Consider the following 18,805-nt stretch of genomic DNA (forward strand, 5'->3'; position numbering starts at 1 on the left):
AAGCACTACGAGAGTTTGGACACCTCTTCTCTCGGGGACTCTGAGCTGTGTGCACAAGTCCCTGGACCTCAAAAATCTCCCAGCCAAGCCTGGTGGAGACATTGGGAGCCGGAGACAGCAGGATCTGAAGTGTGAGACCACACTGGGCAACATGAGAACCTTTCTCAAAACCCAAACCAAAGCATAAAATTTCCCCCACCATCCTGGAGACTGTGGAAAGCCCAGAAGTGGTTTCCTTTTGGTCTCCCTCCATCTTGATTTTGAAATCCTGATCTGAAGCGCATTGTGCCTATTTCATCCCATGGGGAAGAAGGAAGCCTTTTCACACCGCAAAGGACACATGACCCTTCCAGGCTTTGGTGTACGCACGCTTCCTTGCATCTTGTTTCTAGTCGGTAGGAGGGTGGCCATCATACATCACAATGAGATTTGCCATCCCTCCACCTAGTAGTCTATGACTAGACTCTCTTTCAATATAAGAGAGATGGAATTCCTTTTTATAAAATTCCTTTATTGTTATTTATAAAGAAGAAATGTTTTCTGGGTGGGGCTTGACAACATCATAGAATAAAATTTTTGATCAGCCAGTTTTCTCTAGCTTTATAGTTTCCCTTTAGAGTGAGGGCAAACCCATGCTCAGCCCTTGGGATTTGTGGAGTGTACAGTTGCCTAACAACCACAGTGGACCTGGACCTGGACCTGGACCACGGCAACTGTAACCGTTTGAGCCCAGGACTATAATAGAGCTAAGTCCTCAGGTGTCTCGTCTAGGATATGAGAACAGAAAGACCTTAGAATGACAAAGATCATTTTCCTATGGACAGTTCCGGGTCGTTTCATTGGCAAGGTTTATTCTGAGCTAGTATAGCTGACTCTACAGTCCAGGCACACAGAAGCCCTGGCTGAAGCAGAGAGAACTCATGTGTTCCCGTGGTACATGAATCTTGCTCTGACATGGAGGGTGCAGAGAGGTGAAAGGTGATTGACAGCCGAACCCAGCATATGGCACACCTACCTTTCAACATCTTCACAGCCACAGTCCGGCAGGTGGGTGATTTCTTAATGCCAAATGCAGAGGCTTGAACGACTTTCCCAAAAGCCCCTCTTCCGAGCGATTTGCCTACAATAGAAGAGGGTCTTGGTTTGTTTGCAAAGCCAACAGCCGAGTCTGGGTCTTTTCTGGGAAGGAAATGCTGCCTTGCATGTGTTACGCAAAGTGCGCATCTTTGAAAGGGATTCCGTAATGGAGTGATCCCAAAGGGGCACTGACGGAAAGGAAGGTGTCCCTTCCTCTGAACTCATTTATCTGCCTCTGAGTGCCCCACCCCCACCCCACCACATCCTTCAAGATGGGTCTAAGCTTCTAGAGCATTCAGTGAAGGAAAGTGGCCATTCCCACTGGCCATAGAGTCTCCCAGAGGGAGAAAACACCAAACCCAGGGAGCGTCTCTCTGTTCCGTGACTAAGATGTTTCAAGCCCTCTTTCTTGTCACTGAGGTCATTCCCTACATTCTCTGTAAAATGGATGTATGTCGGTGACTACTGTTGGTGTGACGATGCCTCGGATCTCAAGAATAAGCACTTGGTCGTTTCTCAGACTTCCGTGCTGGCCAGAGCATTTCCTGGTAGCTCTTATACGGGTATACGACCATTACAAGCCCTTGTGGTTTTCAGAACATGAGCCATCAAACACAGGTAGTAATTTGCTTCAACCCCAGAGAGGCGATTACCAAAAACTGTAAGAAAGCAGGGTATCTTTTGTGGTGCCTGTACTGTTTTGCTGTAGTAACTATTAATCCATGGCTTTCCTCACTCTTGGATGAGGAAAACTTGACTCAAAAAGGGAAGGCCACTGTCTGAACTGCCAAGTCCCTGGTGTGATAACTGGTATAAAGGAGACGCTGTCCAGTTACAGCAGAATGGAGAGCCATGTTAGGACTGGAGGTTAGCAACTAGGGAGCCCTGTGGACTGGAGGTGGGGGAGCTGAAAGCCTTTTAGGTGGAAACTTTCTGGAATTCTGCATTTTTTTTGTATTTAGGTCCTGCATTTTCACAATTAGGAAGCTAAATAGAGCCACATAAGAAAGCAGCTGTCCTTAGCATTATACGCAGAAAGAAGAGTAGACCATGGGAGTCAACTTCTTTCAACTCTTCTGTACTGTGATGTAATGGGGTAGGGGATAGAATGCCATTGGCCAAAAAAAAATTCTGCCAGTTAGAATGCTAATTTAACCCTTCTTTTCCATTCCAGTCTCCTTCCTCAGACTGCCCTGCTAATAAACGTTCAGTTAATTTAATTAGTCTTCCTTTCTCTAGTTCCTTCCCGCAAAGGATGGATGGATGGATATATATATATATCCATGTTTGTGTATGGTTGGATGGATAGATAGATATTTTTGTAGGCTTTGTGACAAAGCACAGATCATGTCTCAGCCCTTGTCTACTTATACACAACTATGTCTTGCTGCAGCTTCAAGTTGACTGCCCTCCGTGAGGCATTCGGGCAGTTTCAGTGATGAGAGTTGTCTCCTGGGACTCACTCTCCTCAGCAGGGCCATACTAGGAGATGACATGGCTTTCTAAAGTCAGACATGTATAGCTGGTGACTACTGAATCTGATTCTTCTCAGAGCACGCAACAGGGACAGGGACACAGTCACACATCCTTTCATGTAAAATGGTCTGAGCCAGAAGGACTCGAAGTTAAAACAGAAGCTTAAACAGTGACCCCCAAAAGTGCTGTGTGTGCATCCAAGTTGGGTAGGGGAGAGTTCTTTGGGGGTCTCCTGACTTTCAAAACAAATGGCATATTTTGGTTGAGGGTTACTACAGTGTTGTCCTTCAGCCACATTCTGAGATCTGATAAGCGTCCGGAGCCCAGGAAACACTGGGATAATCTCTCCACACACTCCAAAGGCTCCTGCCTTTCTCCAGGGTCCACCCCTACATATCCCTTCTCAGCCATCCCTGCACATTCCACACTTTGTGTTAACAGGCATTTGGGGGTTCTGCTTCCATCAGTGGGAACAAGTTGGTCTCACTGGGCTGCCCCATAAATCGATATGACGCTTTCGCAGGCTCTGTGATCATCTCGTGCATTGGAATCTGACTTCAGATCCCTGGTTCTAGTTCCAGTGAGACTGGCTCACACTGGACTTGACCTAGCCGCAACATTCTCTTTCCCTGGAATTCTTAGCATTGTCTGGAATGCCCCACACTAGTTCAGAAATGTGTTAGGTCACTGTCATGCAATGCAAGGGTAATGGAATGGCCGTGACAAGTCCCTGTCACTCTCGGGAGAGGGCAGGGCAGCATGAGCTTGGCCCCTGTTATGTTTTCAATATGAAATGTCCTCCACAGACTCAAGCATTGCATGCGAGCTTACTCCAGAGGTGGGGTTGCTATTTTGGGTTGGGGGGGAGGGGGGAGCTCTAGAAACTTTAAGAGGTTGTCTGAGCTGGAGGATTTAGGTCACAAGGAGAGGTTTTGTGAGGTATGTTCTCCATTGCCCTGGTCTGCCTGTCTCTGTTTCCTGTCCTCTATGAAGCAAGGAGCAGCCATGATCACAGGCTTCTGACATCATGATACTTTGTTGAGTACAATGCCAGGCCACCATGGGCTGAACCTCCTGAAACCATCATCACCACCACCACCACCACCATCATCATCATCATCGAGCAACAACAACAACAAACCCCTTCCCTTCCTAAGTTTCTATTAGCTACTCTGGCCTCCATGACCAAAGCTAACTAATCAATGCCACTGCTCTTTTGAAATCAAGGGAACTGGTCTTATTGGCTGTGGTGATTACTCAGCTCCAAACTTCCCGTGCGCTTTTCCATGTTAGGCAACTTCTCCTGCACGTTGCTTTCAAATAGAAGTATTCTGTTGTGTCAGACAGTATCCTGTACGTTTATGGAAGTTGAATCCTCTCCCAGGGTTAGTAAGGAATTGGGAAGGAGTCAGGAAGTTGTCCATGTCCCCCCCACCCCCAACTCCCCACTCTTGATTTCAGCAATCATACTAACAACATCAAGCTCCAACTGGACAGGCAGGCAGGCAGGCAAACCTCCAATGTGCCTTCTACAAGGCTGGACATTGTGGCCAACAGAGAAGACATGGCTAAAATCACCCCTCGGTCTGTGTGTTTCTTCCTTCCTTCCTTCCTTCCTTCCTTCCTTCCTTCCTTCCTTCCTTCCTTCCTTCCTTCTTTCTTCCTTTCTTTCTTTCTTTCTCTCCAATGCAACAGTGCCCTTCAAATCACTTTTCCCCTCTCCACCAATCTAGATGTAACCTTGGTTCCTTTCGTTGCTAGCCACGATTTCAAATCGTTGTGTCATTTCTTTGGCTAGCAGGATCCAAGATGTCTGGGGCCTCCTCGCTCCCACGTTAATCAGAGGAGAGCTCCTCCCATCTTGTCGCCACACCGTGCACTAAAAAGCTTGATGCCCGTTCGCCCTCATCCAACAGAGACACTCAGATGGACACGGGCCAAGTCACAGCTGAGGCTCTGCCCATAGCAAGCCTTCCCCGAGAAAAGCCTTCAACAGGGAAAGCCTTATGAAGTATTCGAGTCTGTAAATTCTCTGAGCTTAAGGGAGTTCTGGAGACAGCCTAGTGGGGCGTGCTGTGGTTTGAAGCGAGTAGACATGAGGAGAACGAGGTAGGGTGGGCCTGGGGTGCGGGGTTCAGCAGTTGGCAAGGAGCTCTCATGGATCCTGTCCTGGAAGAAGTATGTTTAATCCTAGCTAACAACACTGGGGAGCAACATGGCCCGAGAACAGCTCCTGACTGTGGGAGAAAAGGATGCTGTGTTCCCTGCCAATGTCACGCAGGGGCTCAGCGAGCTGCCTGAGCCTTCACCCCTTCACCCCGCAGAAGGAGCTCATCGACTGTGCTCCCTGCATTTAGTCTCTCACTATTTAGATTTCTCCCAGCTCTCCGTCCCTAACCTTAACAGCCTTGCCTGGCTTTCTCCAGCTTTTAGCTGACCCCTGAGCTTTTCCCTACACAAGCTGAACAGGACCCTCATTGATATTCTCCTTTCCTCGTGTAAGAAGAGTCATTTCAAGCCCCAAGAGAAAAGCCAGAAAAAACCCACTTCACCCCCCACCCCAGAGCAGTTTGCCTGGGAAGAGAAGGGTCAGGCTGTCAGAACAACAGGCGCTCTTGCTCTGAGAGCGACAAGCCCAGAGGACATTGGGCTCACAATCTGTTTTCCTAGTTCCAACCACTAATGACTCTGGCATATACGGAGCAAGTGGAAAACTTTCAGAAGCCATGTTCTAGACACCTTGGGTAGCAGTCATTGAGGCTCTTGATTGTTCTGTATTGTCAAATCTGGAGATAAGTGTGCATTGTGACGTCCATCTGAGCCAGAGGAACTGGGGGCAAGTCCAGGGGGCCTGCTGTTTACAGCATCAGCCCTACCCGGAAAAGACGTCTCTGTTCTTCAAAAGTGAAACTTAAGTGATCCTGAGGGCTGGCCCAAAGCACACCAGGAAAGTCACAGGCCATCTTACAACGTGCGTGCGTGTGTGCGTGCGTGCATGTGTGCGTGTGTGCGTGTGTGTGTGTGTGTGTGTGTGTGTGCGCGGGTTTGCACAGAGATCTTGGTTTAACTGATCCTTACTCTGCTGAACTGTTCAAGCCAACAGGTGTCTAAGTTCCCAGTAGCTTTGCTATCTAAGAGTATCTGGGCTTGCACTTACTAGCTGGAGACTAGCTGGAGCCTAAGCTTGGAGAGACAAGACCTTCGTATTTCTGGGGCTTCTGCCCGGCACCTGCCCCTCAGTAACCATGGATCCAGCACACAGGGGTTTCTTGTTACTTTGTCCTTTTGTCTCGGCAACAGACTGCATTTCCTCTGGTCCACGACTCCAGCCAGAAGCTGGAAGGAAGACTCCCAAGTCTTGTCTCTGTGGCTTTCCTTAAAACAAGTGCTCTGTGTGGGGTAGTTTCTCTGACAGGCTTGTGGATCTGCCAAATGAACACCTTACCTAGTTTCAGTCTCTCCCGTGCAAACTCCCACTTGCTGGCATCATAGGGCAGCCGTTCACACTGCTCATCCAGGGGAACTTCATCTGGGTCCATAATGATTGACAGGTAGTCTGTCTTTACTTCGGAAGAAGACTGAGAAATAGAGACACACACACACAAACCCCAAAGTTACCAAGAAGAAAAACAACTTTAAAACCTCAGTTTTTCAGTTTATAATACTTGACAACATCTACTGCTTTGCATCAATTGACCAGGTACAGAGGGTCCCCTAAATACACACACACACACACACACACACACACACACACTGTGGTGGCTGTTTAGGAAGGATTAAGAAATGTAGCTCAGTGGTTAAGAGCACTGACTACTCTTCCAGAGGTCCTGAGTTCAATTCCCAGCAACCACATGGTGGCTCACAACCATATGTAATGGGATCTGATGCTCTCTTCTGGTGTGTCTGGAGACAGCGACATTGGACTCATATAAATAAAATGAGTAAATCTTTAATGTAGCTTTGCAGTAGGAGGTGTGTCCTGGGGGTGGGGCTTTGAGGTTTTGAAAACCCAGGCCAAGCCCAGTCTCCTCTCTGCCTGTTATTTTGCTCTCAGCTACTGCTCCACTGCCACACCGTGCTCCCTGCCATGATGGTCATGGACTCACCCCCTGACACTGTAAGCAAGCCCCCAGTGAAATGCTTTCTTTTAATAGTTGCCTTGGTCATGGTGTCTCTTCATGGCAATAGGACAGTGTCTCTGCAGGACAGCTCTTTACTTTTCTCTCGAGGCATTTCCAGAGCAATGGCATCCTATCTTGAATGAGTGTGCCCCAAACCTTCACTGGCCTCACATACATATCGTGTTCTGAGGCAACCCTATGAGAGCTTGTCTTTTGAAAGAAAAACAAAGGGCTGGAGAGATGGCTCAGTGGTTAAGAGCACCGACTGATCTTCCAGAGGTCCTGAGTTCAATTCCTAGCAACCACAAGGTGGCTCACAACCATCTGTAATGGGATCCGATGCTGTCTTCTGCTGTGTCTGAAGACAGTGACAGTGGACTCATATATATGAAATGAATATGGCCAGAGCATGGCCAGAGCGTGTGGGGCCGGCATGGGGGGGGGGGGAGAAAAAAAAGAAAGAAAGAAGAGAAAAGAAAAGAAAGATGAAGAACATTTAATACGATTCTAAACAATGACTGAGAGCTTTCTGTGGCTGCTCTGAACATCTTTTGTAAAAAGACTAGCATTTTTCCTTTTTGTGTATGTGCATTCTGCCTGCATGGACGGAAGAGCACCATACCTGGCTGGTGCCTATGGAAACATTGGATCCCTTGGAGCTGGAGTTACAAATGCTTGTGAGCCATAATGTGGGTACTGGGAACAGAACAGAGGTCCTCTGGAAGAACCATAAATGCTGTTAATCACTGAGCCATCTCTCCAGCACCACTCTGTGAATGTGGATACGCATTGTGTGTGGGGGAGGGATTATTTTATTATTTTGTTTTTTTCTGAATTTATAAGAAAGCCAGGAGTGGCCAAGTTACTCCAGGGTCCCTAGGGAAATGTAGACATTTCTTAAGCATCTAACCAGTCAGATACCTGCAGCTCTTAATTGGTTTACTATCCGAAAAGACCATAGAGTCCAGTAGGGCCATTAGAACAGAAGCTTATGCAAAGTCCTGTCTAGTCTCAGAAATAGAGACTGATCATTTCAAAACAAATCAAAACAAAAACAAAAACCTGAGGCATAAACATAGACACATTTTGAGTTCCTTAGGGCATTGTTCAGAGGTCAAGTGCATATGACAACTGTGTGTGGTGGCAAATTAAACCCAGAAAGCAGCCACTGTGGCAGATCACAGAGAAGTAGATTGACAGTTAGGATCTGTCAGCAGGTTCGTTTCCTGCTAATGGACACATCTCCGGCATTGATAACTGAGTTTCTGTGGGCAAAGTCTTGGATGGGACAGAAAGAATGAGTGTTTTCCCACAGAATCCTTGCCTCAAAGTTACATGAAGTTCATGGCAATGAGGCCGGCCTTCTCCTCCCTTAACCAGGAGGAGGCACGGAGTGAGGGACAAGCCCTTCCGTAGACACCATCTCACAGCCGCCACATTCCTCAGCTCTTACTCAGCCTGTTGTGGGCGGTCACAGCTCACCTCATCCATCACTTGCTTGCAGTCATTCACTTCGCAAAAAGTATCATTAGGACGTGGGACAAATAGCTCAGGGCAGAGAATTTGCTCAGCATCCAAGAAAGTTGAAAAGTCAAAGATAAGAAGCAAGGCCGATGGTGTCAGGCTATAGGTGCCGGGTGCTCAGTGGAAAACTAATGAGCTTTTCACATTGAACATCGCCAAGGCAACCATTAAAGAGCACACGACAGCTGAAACCTAGCGAGAGGCACCTTGCCTTTATGCAGGATGGGGAGGTGGCAAGGATTTAGAGTGGAACCCATGTGGCTCCTGAGAAACTCAATGTTTTAGCTCAATAAGGCAGAGAGAGGGAATGCCATGTGGACCTGTGAGGGAAGTGTGCCGACAGAGTACTAGTTGACAGATATTTATTCTTTTAATTGATGATATCTCTAAGCAGCTGCTCAGCACTTGGCATGGAAGACAGCTGCCTCCATCGGAGCCACCCCTTGTGCACAGCCAAATGACCTCCCAGGCAAGTGGTTTTAACGCCTCTAAACCTAGCTTGCTTATCTGTGAAATGGTAATAGCAATTGTACTTATCTGAGAGGGTCGCTCTGGCTATGAAATGATTGACCAACCTGTTAGAACAGGACCTGGTTTCTAGCAAGCATCAATACGGTTAGCCATTGCTCTAAGACTGGCTCTGCTGTAAGTAGGTTCTTTATCAGTGAGAAATTAGCACTGTGGTTAGAGAAACCACTTAGTCATCTCTGACCTTTGCCTCTTCCACTCAAGATGCAGATGATCTCTCACACCCAACAAGCTACGGAATCTTGGTAGCCTAAAGGCCCTCTTAAATCTGTTCTAGATCTTTCCAGTCTTATCCCGTTAGGTCTTGCTGAATAAGAAGGCTGTTGTTCCAGTTGGGGGGGGGAGAGGGTCTGGTTACTGTGTGCTTTGCTTGTTTCTTTCTTTGTTTACTCATCCCTTACAGTTATTCTCTTTCAAGTCTATCTCAAGCATCTTAATCAAGTATTTTCCCAGAAGATGTATTCTCTTCTTTCAAGACAATTGTTTCCTTCCAAAGCAGTGGCCTGCTCAGGTCTCAAAACCAAACGCTCCATTTGGCAGAAGACTGATATCTCATATGAACACGGAAGATGGCTGCCAGCCATCACTCCCATTCCAATGATCAAGCATGCCTTATATGATTTTGACTATCGCTGAGGTCAGACAAGCCTGTGCTCAGATTCAAACTACCATAGTGACATTTGGACCCATGCCTTTACCTCAGGGAACCTCAGTTTCCCTCTTTAAAATGGGGAATATCAATACCTCTCTCTCTCTCTCTCTCTCTCTCTCTCTCTCTCTCTGACATTTTGGTAGGATGAACCGAGACCCTGCATAAGATGTTACCCACAGGACATGGGACAACCATTTAGGAGAATCTCTAGGAAACACAGAAACCTTGCCTTTCTCAAGTTAGATCTCTCAGCTCCAACCGTGTAGGCAGTCATGATTCTTTCTTGCACCTCTTTATTTCCTGAGCGTGTGTGGGTCAACTCTTGCTTGCTCTGATCTATGAGGGGAGGCTTCAATTCCAGAGGACACCCACACTACCCCTTCACCTCCTCCCCTAACCAGAGCAGCAGCCTCTTCTTACCACATTCACTTTTGCTGAACATCCTCCCCCCCACTTCCCCCACTCAACATGACTGCCCCAGTGAGACACCCCCCCTCCCACTCAACATGATGGCTGCCCCAGTGAGACCTGAACGATGGACGGGCTCACAGGGGCAGTGGGGGATCACGTGGCTTGGCGATCATATCTTCTGTTTTCTTACCCGCTTCAGTTTTCTGATGAAGAGAGTTAGAAGGAGCCAAAAGAGGGTCGCAGCCACGCATGTGCACGTGAGCGTGATCAGCTCCAGGTTTGACTTGTCTGAGGTTCCTAGAGAGAGAAAAATCACAAAGATGCTATAAAAGAAGTCCTCCAATGTGAGGTCTCTGCTCACTCTAGCTGGGCATCTGTGGGAGCACATGACTTCTGAGACAGGCTGTGAACTTGCACCCGGAAGGACTTTCCAGAAATTCTGCTGACTTTGTAACCAGTATTCTAAGAAATAATTAATTAAAAATCAGAAGAGAAAATAAAGATGGAAGGAAATTAGGGGAGGGATGGCTCATTAAAGTGCTAAATCTGTGAAATGTTAAGTCCACCTAATGGGTTTTAGAGGAAATTCTAAAGAAAAATATGAAAAGACATAAAAGGGGCCGCTTTGGGACTCACAAAATTCTTCAAAGCAGACATGGAAATAAAAATAAAAATAAAACTCATGATCGCCTGCCTGCTTCTTCTGGGGCTCTGACCTTGGCAGCCAGAGGCACTGCTTCTCACCCAGTCACGCTGATTCCACAGCTCATAGCACAAAAGCTGAGCACTGTAGGGGGGGATACCCAGGGCAGTCTCTGTGTCTCTGTCTGTCTGTCTCTCTGTCTCTCTCATGCACACACAGTTGCTCTATCACACATACATACATCCCACACACTCACATGCATACACAAACACAAACATATAAACACACTCTCACATACACATACACACACACAGCACTGGGCCTGAGCATGGCCTTCTTGACTCAACTATAATGACAAAGGAGGTTAGGCCAAGGCCAGATGAGACTTGTTCTTCTTACACATGACGGGGGATCTGTGTTCACACACACACTGGGCCCTCACTAAGGATACATGACAGCAATATCATAGTTACAAACATGGGTATCTCACTGGGGGATTCCCTGTCGTAATTCGCCAGGATGAGCTAAATCCTCCTATGGCATCAGTAGGTGCTGCATCTCTCATGACTGGGGCTTTCCTTTTGCCCTTCCCGCTCTCATGATGTCCTTCTCTGCCTTCCTGCCTGCCAATCAAACTTATTTAAAAATACCTCTTCCAGAGGACATTGAATCCATCCACCTCGGAAGCATTTTAAAAAGTATTTATTTATTGGGGGCAGGGAGCGGGCGGGGTATGTGTCACAGCGCAGGTGTGGAGATCAGAGGCTAACATTTTTGGAAGTTGGTTCTTTCCTTCTGTCTCGTTCTGTAGGCAAGGTCCCTCTTGTTTCGGTCACTGTGCTGAGTATTTCTTTCTAGCTGGCTCAGAAGCTTCTGGGTCAGTCTCCTGTCTCTGCGTCCATCTCACCCTAGGAGTGCGGGGATCACAGCTTTTCACATGGGTCCCAGGAAATAAAATTCAAGCAATCAGGTCTGCATGGCCAAAGCCTTTGCCAACTTTGCGGCCATCTCTGCAGACCTGGGAAGCATTTAGAAAGATTGTTTCTGGGCTGGGAATGTAGCCCTGTTGGTAGAGTGCTTGCTTAGCATACGCGAGGCCCTGGGTTTGATCCTCAGGACAACATGAACTGGCTGTAGTGGCATATGCCTATAATCACCTTGAGAGGTGGAAGCAAGAGCGTCAAAGCCATCCTTGGTGATGGGATATCTACATGGGAGACCCCGTTCTAAAACAACAACAAAACCCCAAAACAAAAACAAAAAACGGGGCTGGAAGATGGCTCAGTGGTTGAGAGCGCTGACTGCTCTTCCAAAGGTGTTGAGTTCAAATCCCAGCAACCACATGGTGGCTCACAACCATCCGTAATGAGATCTGATACCCTCTTCTGGTGCATCTGAAGACAGCTACAGTATATTTAGATATAATAATAAATAAATCTTAAGAAACAAACTAAGGTGCCGGGCGTGGTGGCTCACGCCTTTAATCCCAGCACTTGGGAGGCAGAGGCAGGCGGATTTCTGAGTTCGAGGCCAGCCTGGTCTACAAAGTGAGTTCCAGGACAGCCAGGGCTGTACAGAGAAACCCTGTCTTGAAAAAAAACAAAAAACAAACAAACAAAACAACAACAACAACAACAACAAAAAACCAAAAAAAAAAAAAAAAAAAAAAGAAAAAAAAGAAACAAAGTAAGGTTAATGTCTTTGTATTTGGTGTCAGTATGATGGGAAGCACAGGGCGGGGCCCGGAGCATCATGGCACTCTGAGCATGGGACAAAGCAGGAGCAATGCTGTAGGCATTTGGAGTCAGTGAAGTCACCTGCACGGAATCACAGTAAGAATGTGCTCTGCAAAGCCACGAGAAGCCATGCTGACACTCAGCAAGACTCCTGCCAACACTGTCAAGTAGACTTTCCCCAGTTCTTGAATGATGAAGTTGACGATTAATCCTCTGGCCTGTGAGCGGTGGTGCTGTGATTTTAACCCAGGGGATCCGAGTCCTTAACAACCACACATCTAAGGGTCCTGCCACTTCCTCCTTTCCTCGGATCTTCTGAGCCTTTATGGGAGTTCACCAGTCACTTAGGAGAGGCAATGTCCACCGTCCTACCCGGGCTATTTTCAGGGTTTGTGAAGGAATTCGTTCCTCTTCATCCTCTGTCGCTGCCTAGAGAACCCGCTTCCGTTCTCATCTGCCCATCTTTGACTGCCTCAGGCCACTTTCACTCCTTTCCAGGGCCACAGATCCAATCCTGTCATTCCCCTGCCTCAGTGACAACATGTGCTCTCCATGACTGTCAGCATACAATTCAAATATGTATAGCTCAGTGGAGGTTCATACATTGTACGATAAGGCTCTAGTTTGCCAATTTTTTTTAAATACTGGTTTACTTTTATTTTGCATGCATGGGTGTTTTGCCAGTGTGTATGTACATGTGTGTGCCACATGCATGCAGTGTTTCTGGACGCCAGAAGAGGGCTTTGGAGCTCCTGGAACTAGAGTTACAGATGGTTGTGAGCCACCACGTGGGTGCTGGAAACTGAACAGGGTCTTCTGCAGAGCACCCAGAGCAAATTCCTTCACAAACCCACCTCTCCAGCCCCACTCCCAGTTTTAAAAATTAAGTTGAAATTTTAAATGCTTAGGTCTTATATTTTCTTTTGTCCTTTAATCTCAATATAGATCCCCCAGAGTGAGAAAAGTGTAAACCAAAGTTCATGGGAGTATGGATTTCTTCTACTATGCCCACTCGAGCGTGTACACACACACACACACACACACACACACACACACACACGTACACGCATGCTACAATAAGTTTTGTAGTATGACAGGAGCCTTCTGAATGTACGCTGCAGTGGCCTTTGACTGTCACAGATGCTGATGGCCTTGTAGGGTCCTTGTGCAGGAATCCAACATGGAACGTGAAGCACGTGGCCCTGTCTGACTGTGGGAACTTTCCCAGTGCATTCCACGGGACAGGAAACTGGCCCCCGAAGTCTAATTCCATAGCCCTTACTCAAGCAAAATTCCTTTCGGGTGGGACTATTTATATGCAGTCACACGTTTGAGGGACCGGCTCAACAGAATACCGTTAAGAAGAACGTCAGGCTCAATTTAACATCAGCACTCAGTAGTGCTTAGTAAATAAAAATCTTAGTCTTTTACACGGTGGCATCTGAGTTCCACTCGATAGTTTTGTTTCTATTGCTCTTTGCAAAAGAGCTGTCAGGACATGCTTTGGTCCCTGGGTGCTTTCTCTACATACACACTAGCCTGACTAGCCACTTCCCCATGCAACATCCCCCCCCCCCCCCGTACCGCCGCCCCTACCCCTACCCCGCAGGCTTTAACAGGCTGGTGGCAGGTGATCAGTCCAGTCTACAAAATAGCCCAGCTGCTCAGGGGCAGAGGCAGTGTGGGTGGGACTTGACAATTATTAGGAGGGAGTGTTGTGCTCAGGGTCATGTGCAGAAGGACCCAGCATGTCTGTTTCACTCAGGATGCTGATAAGAATGTGGCCAAGCCTATAATGGCGCCTTTTGGTATAGGTTCCTGTTCCCCTGCCAGTTGCCTCTCCCCGGGCTTCGTGTCATCCCTCTGGGTACCACTTAGCAGGTTGTCTGAATTCCTAGGGGGTGGGGGGTCAAGAATCTGTGTGGTGCCATGTCTTGAGCTTGTCTGGTGGCAATGGTGGTGGGTTCTTTGTGCGCAGTTCTGGCTCAGTGAACTGGCCGCACGCCTTTGCAGGACTGTAGCCAGGGACAGGCTTTGGCTGGGAAGACTAGCCTAAGAAACGTTTAGGTGTTTTCTCGGTAGCTAGGCATCCACACACTGGCCTGGCATGTGGCACTGTGTGGTAGCAGGCTGCCAGTGCCTCAGGCGCCACAGCCATCAGCTCAGCTCACAGAACATAACAAGGTGAGTTCCCAAGAAGCCAATCACCAGGGAGTTTTAGCTTCAGAACCTACCCTGCCCAGAGAGGGTTGTGGGGTGGGGTGGGGTGGGGTGGGGTGGGGTGTGGTGGGGAAGAATGGGGGGGGGGAGCACAACTAGAGTAACTGTCATCAGAAATTGGGAAAACATTCTTGTATGAGCCTGTGAGCAGCTGTGTAATAGACCAAAAGCCTCAGTTTCTTTTTACATGCAAACTGCCGTCAGGTATGATTTGAATCTTCCCTCACTTCCTGCCACTTCTCTCAACCTCCTTGAATTTTTAAATACAGTTTTATGGACTGGAGAGACAGCTCAATGCAGGTGGACCGTTGCCACCAGACAGAAGAACTGGTAAGATTCAACAACCCCCCAGTAAAGCCGGCAGTGGTGGTGCACGCCTTGGGAGGCAGAGGCAGGCGGATTTCTGAGTTTGAGGCCAGCCTGGTCTACAGAGTGAGTTCCAGGACAGGCAGGGCTACACAGAGAAACCCTGTCTCGAAAAACAAAAAACAAACAAACAAACAAACAAACAACCTGGTAAATTTCATCATTGAGAACCGCAGGTGTGGAAGAGATCCCAGCCAGGCTCTACCTAATCTGGACCACGGAACCATGACACCCCACTGAGAGGACCTTGAAAACCAGCCACATAGAATAAAAACCTGAAGTCCTCCATGCTAATGAGGTAGCAAATGAGCTCCCCTCCCTGGGCATCCCTTCCTATAAAAGGTATTTAATCCCTGGTCCACCCTGAGTAAGATGTGTATGCATTTACATCCTTCATGAAAGAATAAAGCAATTTGGACAAGCAAGGACCGCTTCCTTCCCCCACAAGGATCTCTGTGGGGGGTGGGGGTGGGGCACACCTAAGTCTCCTGGAGAAGCCACTCCCTCTTTTAGCCCTCTATACTTTCAGCATTCACTTTTTTTTTTTTTTTTTGATGGCTCAGTGATTAAGAGCACTGACTGCTCTTCCGAAGATCCTGAGTTCAAATCCCAGCAACCACATGGTGGCTCACAACCATCTGTAAAGAGATTTGAAGCTCAGCATTCACTTGGAACCAAACCAGAGTATGCCTTGTCTGGGGCTCTGCCATCCCCTTCCTGCTGGCATTTAGGGGAAGCACGGACTTGCGGGTCTCAGTTCTCAACTCCTTTCGGTCCCAGCGGCATCTGGGTACACAGGAGATTGAGGACCACAGCATCTGTCCCAGATCTCGCTGCTTTTCATCCAGGAGAACATCGGCTGGGACCCCTATCACGCACTGTGTTCTGCCTCCTCTGAGTAGCTTGTTGCTGCTCCAGTGGCACCCCCCAGTGCCGAGGCGACAGGCACACAGTTGAACTCTTGAGGAGGACCCAGGTTCAATTACCACTACCATAGCTCAGGATCAACTGTGACTCCAGTTCCAGGGGACCTGACACCCTCTTCTGGCCTCCTTGGGCACCAAATACACACATGGCACACAGATATATATGTAGATAAAATACACACACACACACACACACACACACACACACACTCACTCACTCACACATTCACATTTATTTTTTCCCCTTATCACTTTTTGGGCATCAAGGGCTGCTGGTTCAGCTCTGTTTTGCTCTGCTTTATAACTTCTCTGTCATGCCCACTCCAAGCATCAGCTTGCCTTTTCTGCCTAAAGCAAACCAGTCTCTGGGACAGATGCCTGGCATCTTTGAAGAGTCTTCTCACAAAGCTTTACCTGACCCGAAATAAGAGGGGCCTGGTAAACTCTGCTCTGTTGTTAATTTGAAGTAATAAATAAATAAATGAATAGCAGACACATGCTCCCTTTGTGCTTCTACCCCAAATCCAGAGAAAAAGATCCACAGGTACGAGAATAGATCGGACCCCATTCTCATAAGCTAAACACAGAATGCTGTCTTCTACCTGAGATTCAATTGACCTCTGACCTTTAATGTAGCTTACTAGAATAGTACAATAGGCCTGTCCATTTTTGTAACAGGCTTTGTTTGTTTGAAGAATCTGTATAGATCAGTTTGGATCTTCTCTTCAGGACCGTGATATGTATGAAATACCTTTTTGAGAGTAATTTCAGGTTAAGGAAGAAAAGAAGGAAGAAAGAAAATAATTAAAATTGCGGTTTGGGACATTTGTTCTGTAACACATTCTTATCCCAAGCCAGTCCTTAACCCAACAGGAATACTGCGGTTTGGTACGCCATCCGGGTGACTCACAGTAAGGCCAGGAAGCTATGTGATACTAAAAGTTACCCTGGAGTAGAGAAACACACTAACCAATACTAATAATACTAATAATAGCTAACACTTCAGATCTTATCATGACAGACCCTCTTCATCCTGTGACGGTCCTGGGAAGGTTAGTCAACCATCATGAATGGTCCTATTTTGTAGTGCAGAAACTGAAGAACTAGGAAAGGAGGTAATCTCCCAAGAGTGACTCAGCTCCTGAGGTGGAGACACTCTGCTGCCGGGAGGACCCCCGCCCTCTATGTGACCCAGGGCAGGAGAGGGACGCGAGCGTTTCCCATTCTCAGCTCTGTCACTTCCTAGCCTAGTATCCCTGTGATGTCATTTGACCCCTCTGTAGGTCTTACTAGAGTCTTATTTTCAACAACTAAACTTGCTCATAGGATTGAGGCAAATATTTAAGCAGGGAGTCGGGGTTGGAATAGAAAGATGGCTGGATGGTTAAAACTACTGGCTGGTCTTCTAGACGACCTGGGCTCAAGTCCTAGCACCTACAAGGTGACTCACGACCCTCTGCGATTTCAGTTCCAGGGTCCCCTCTGCAAGCACTGCATGCACACAATGCACACATGTACATGAAGACAAAGCACTCACATGCATCAAATGATAAAAGAATCAAGTATATTCATGCATGCTTGCTTAACACGCTATACCACGTGCTTTGACAGGGTATAATTAACATATTCAGGCCTTCCTAACTAAGCTACCATCTATGTCTGGGATACTCTATATAGATTCATGTAAGCCTAGTTTCCATGAGAAGAAATGAGATGAGTATGTTTGAAGTCTAATTATTTGGCTTCAAGAACTATCTATAGATATCTTACTCATCTTTACTGAACTTGGGCATCCTTATAAAAATTCTTTAAATCCAAATTGGTCTATACGGATTAAAGCATTAAAAAAAAAAAAAAAAAAACAACCAGCCAACCAACCAAACAAAAAAAGTTTACAAAGATGGACAGACCAAATACTGTATTATTACAGCTCTATGCCATAGTTTGGAGTTGAAAGTTTAAAAAAAGAAAAAGCTATGTATATTTAGGGCCTTTAACATCCTGAGTACACTTAGGGATAGACTAACATCCCTTAGTACACTTCCATTTTTTTTGAGCATGGTTTGTTACTTGGGACTCTGAAAATTGTGAGCATCTACAAGAGAAGGAGAAACAGGAAGTCCTAAGTTAGTTTAGGGCCAAGTTGCTCGGGGCCAAGGAGGATGACTGCAGGTCAAAGAGGACCCGGGGAATGGAGCACTCCGGGGGAGTGGATTAGGGTTAGGGTTAGGGTTAGGGTTAGGGTTAGGGTTAGGGTTTGGGTTAGGGTTAGGGTTAGGGTTTGGGTTAGGGTTAGGGTTAGGGTTAGGGTTAGGGTTAGGGTTTGGGTTTGGGTTAGGGTTAGGGTTAGGGTTAGGGTTAGGGTTTGGGTTTGGGTTAGGGTTAGGGTTAGGGTTTGGGTTAGGGTTAGGGGAGCAGGGTTAGGATTAGGGTTAGGGTTAGGGTTAGGGGAGCATTGAGACATGCTTTGTTTTGAGCTGTTTTCATTCTAAAGCCTTGGCATCTAATTGGGGGTGTGGTGCATGCCCCTTACTGCGTGGCTCCTTTCTCCAGCAGATGTAAAGGTAGGCACCACTGTTTGCAACCCGCATCTGGGACACCACATCCAGCGTAGAGACTGTGTGACCTTTTTGTGTCATCTCTTAAGCCACCATCACCTGTAGCGGAAGCTTCGAGGTGTAGGCAGTCTCTGAGGTGTTTGTCCTAATAATTGTGGATACGGTTAAGCACAGCCACGCCTAAGTCTGCTTCAGGAAAGTCGTTGTGTGGAGTCTAGCTTTCAGCCTTGATGAGAGGCAGCTTTGTTTAAGTGTTTGGATACAAGTGGGCCAAATATGTTAATTTCAGAAACGATCTTGATTGCTGACAGCTTTAATGTGGTCTTGACACTGGAACACCACCACCCCCCACCTCACACCCCTGCCCCGGCTCCACATGTGCCCAAAGTCCCGTCCAAAGCAAACAAGACCTGTGATTATTTAAAGAAGCCACTCGGACTTCACAGTCCATTTATCCTTTTCAGATACCAAAATAACACATTGTTTTATCAGCAAGTATAAGTCTCCTTTTGCAAAGGGAATAAAATGAGCAGACCGTTTCCTTCCTGGCTGATTCCTGAACCTCTT

The 18,805-nt window shown here is 47.2% G+C and overlaps 1 protein-coding gene across 2 annotated transcripts in view; it reads right to left on the reverse strand.

Annotated features, from left to right (window-relative positions):
* The window catches only part of Flt1 (FMS-like tyrosine kinase 1), a 164,835-nt gene that overhangs the window by 31,937 nt on the left and 114,093 nt on the right, over positions 1-18,805 (reverse strand). The window contains exons 16-18 of one of the 2 annotated variants that reach the window (NM_010228.4): positions 9,980-10,086; positions 5,999-6,131; positions 1,016-1,120 (exon numbers count right to left, since the gene is read on the reverse strand). In NM_010228.4, coding sequence (NP_034358.2) covers positions 1,016-1,120; positions 5,999-6,131; positions 9,980-10,086 — 345 coding nt within the window. Of the gene's footprint in view, positions 1-1,015; positions 1,121-5,998; positions 6,132-9,979; positions 10,087-10,174; positions 11,341-18,805 lie in introns of those variants that run through there. The other variant, XM_011241000.3, reaches the window with a different exon arrangement.

The sequence above is a fragment of the Mus musculus genome, chromosome 5 (assembly GCF_000001635.26).
Source record: "Mus musculus strain C57BL/6J chromosome 5, GRCm38.p6 C57BL/6J".
In the NCBI taxonomy this organism is placed as follows: Eukaryota; Metazoa; Chordata; class Mammalia; order Rodentia; family Muridae; genus Mus; species Mus musculus.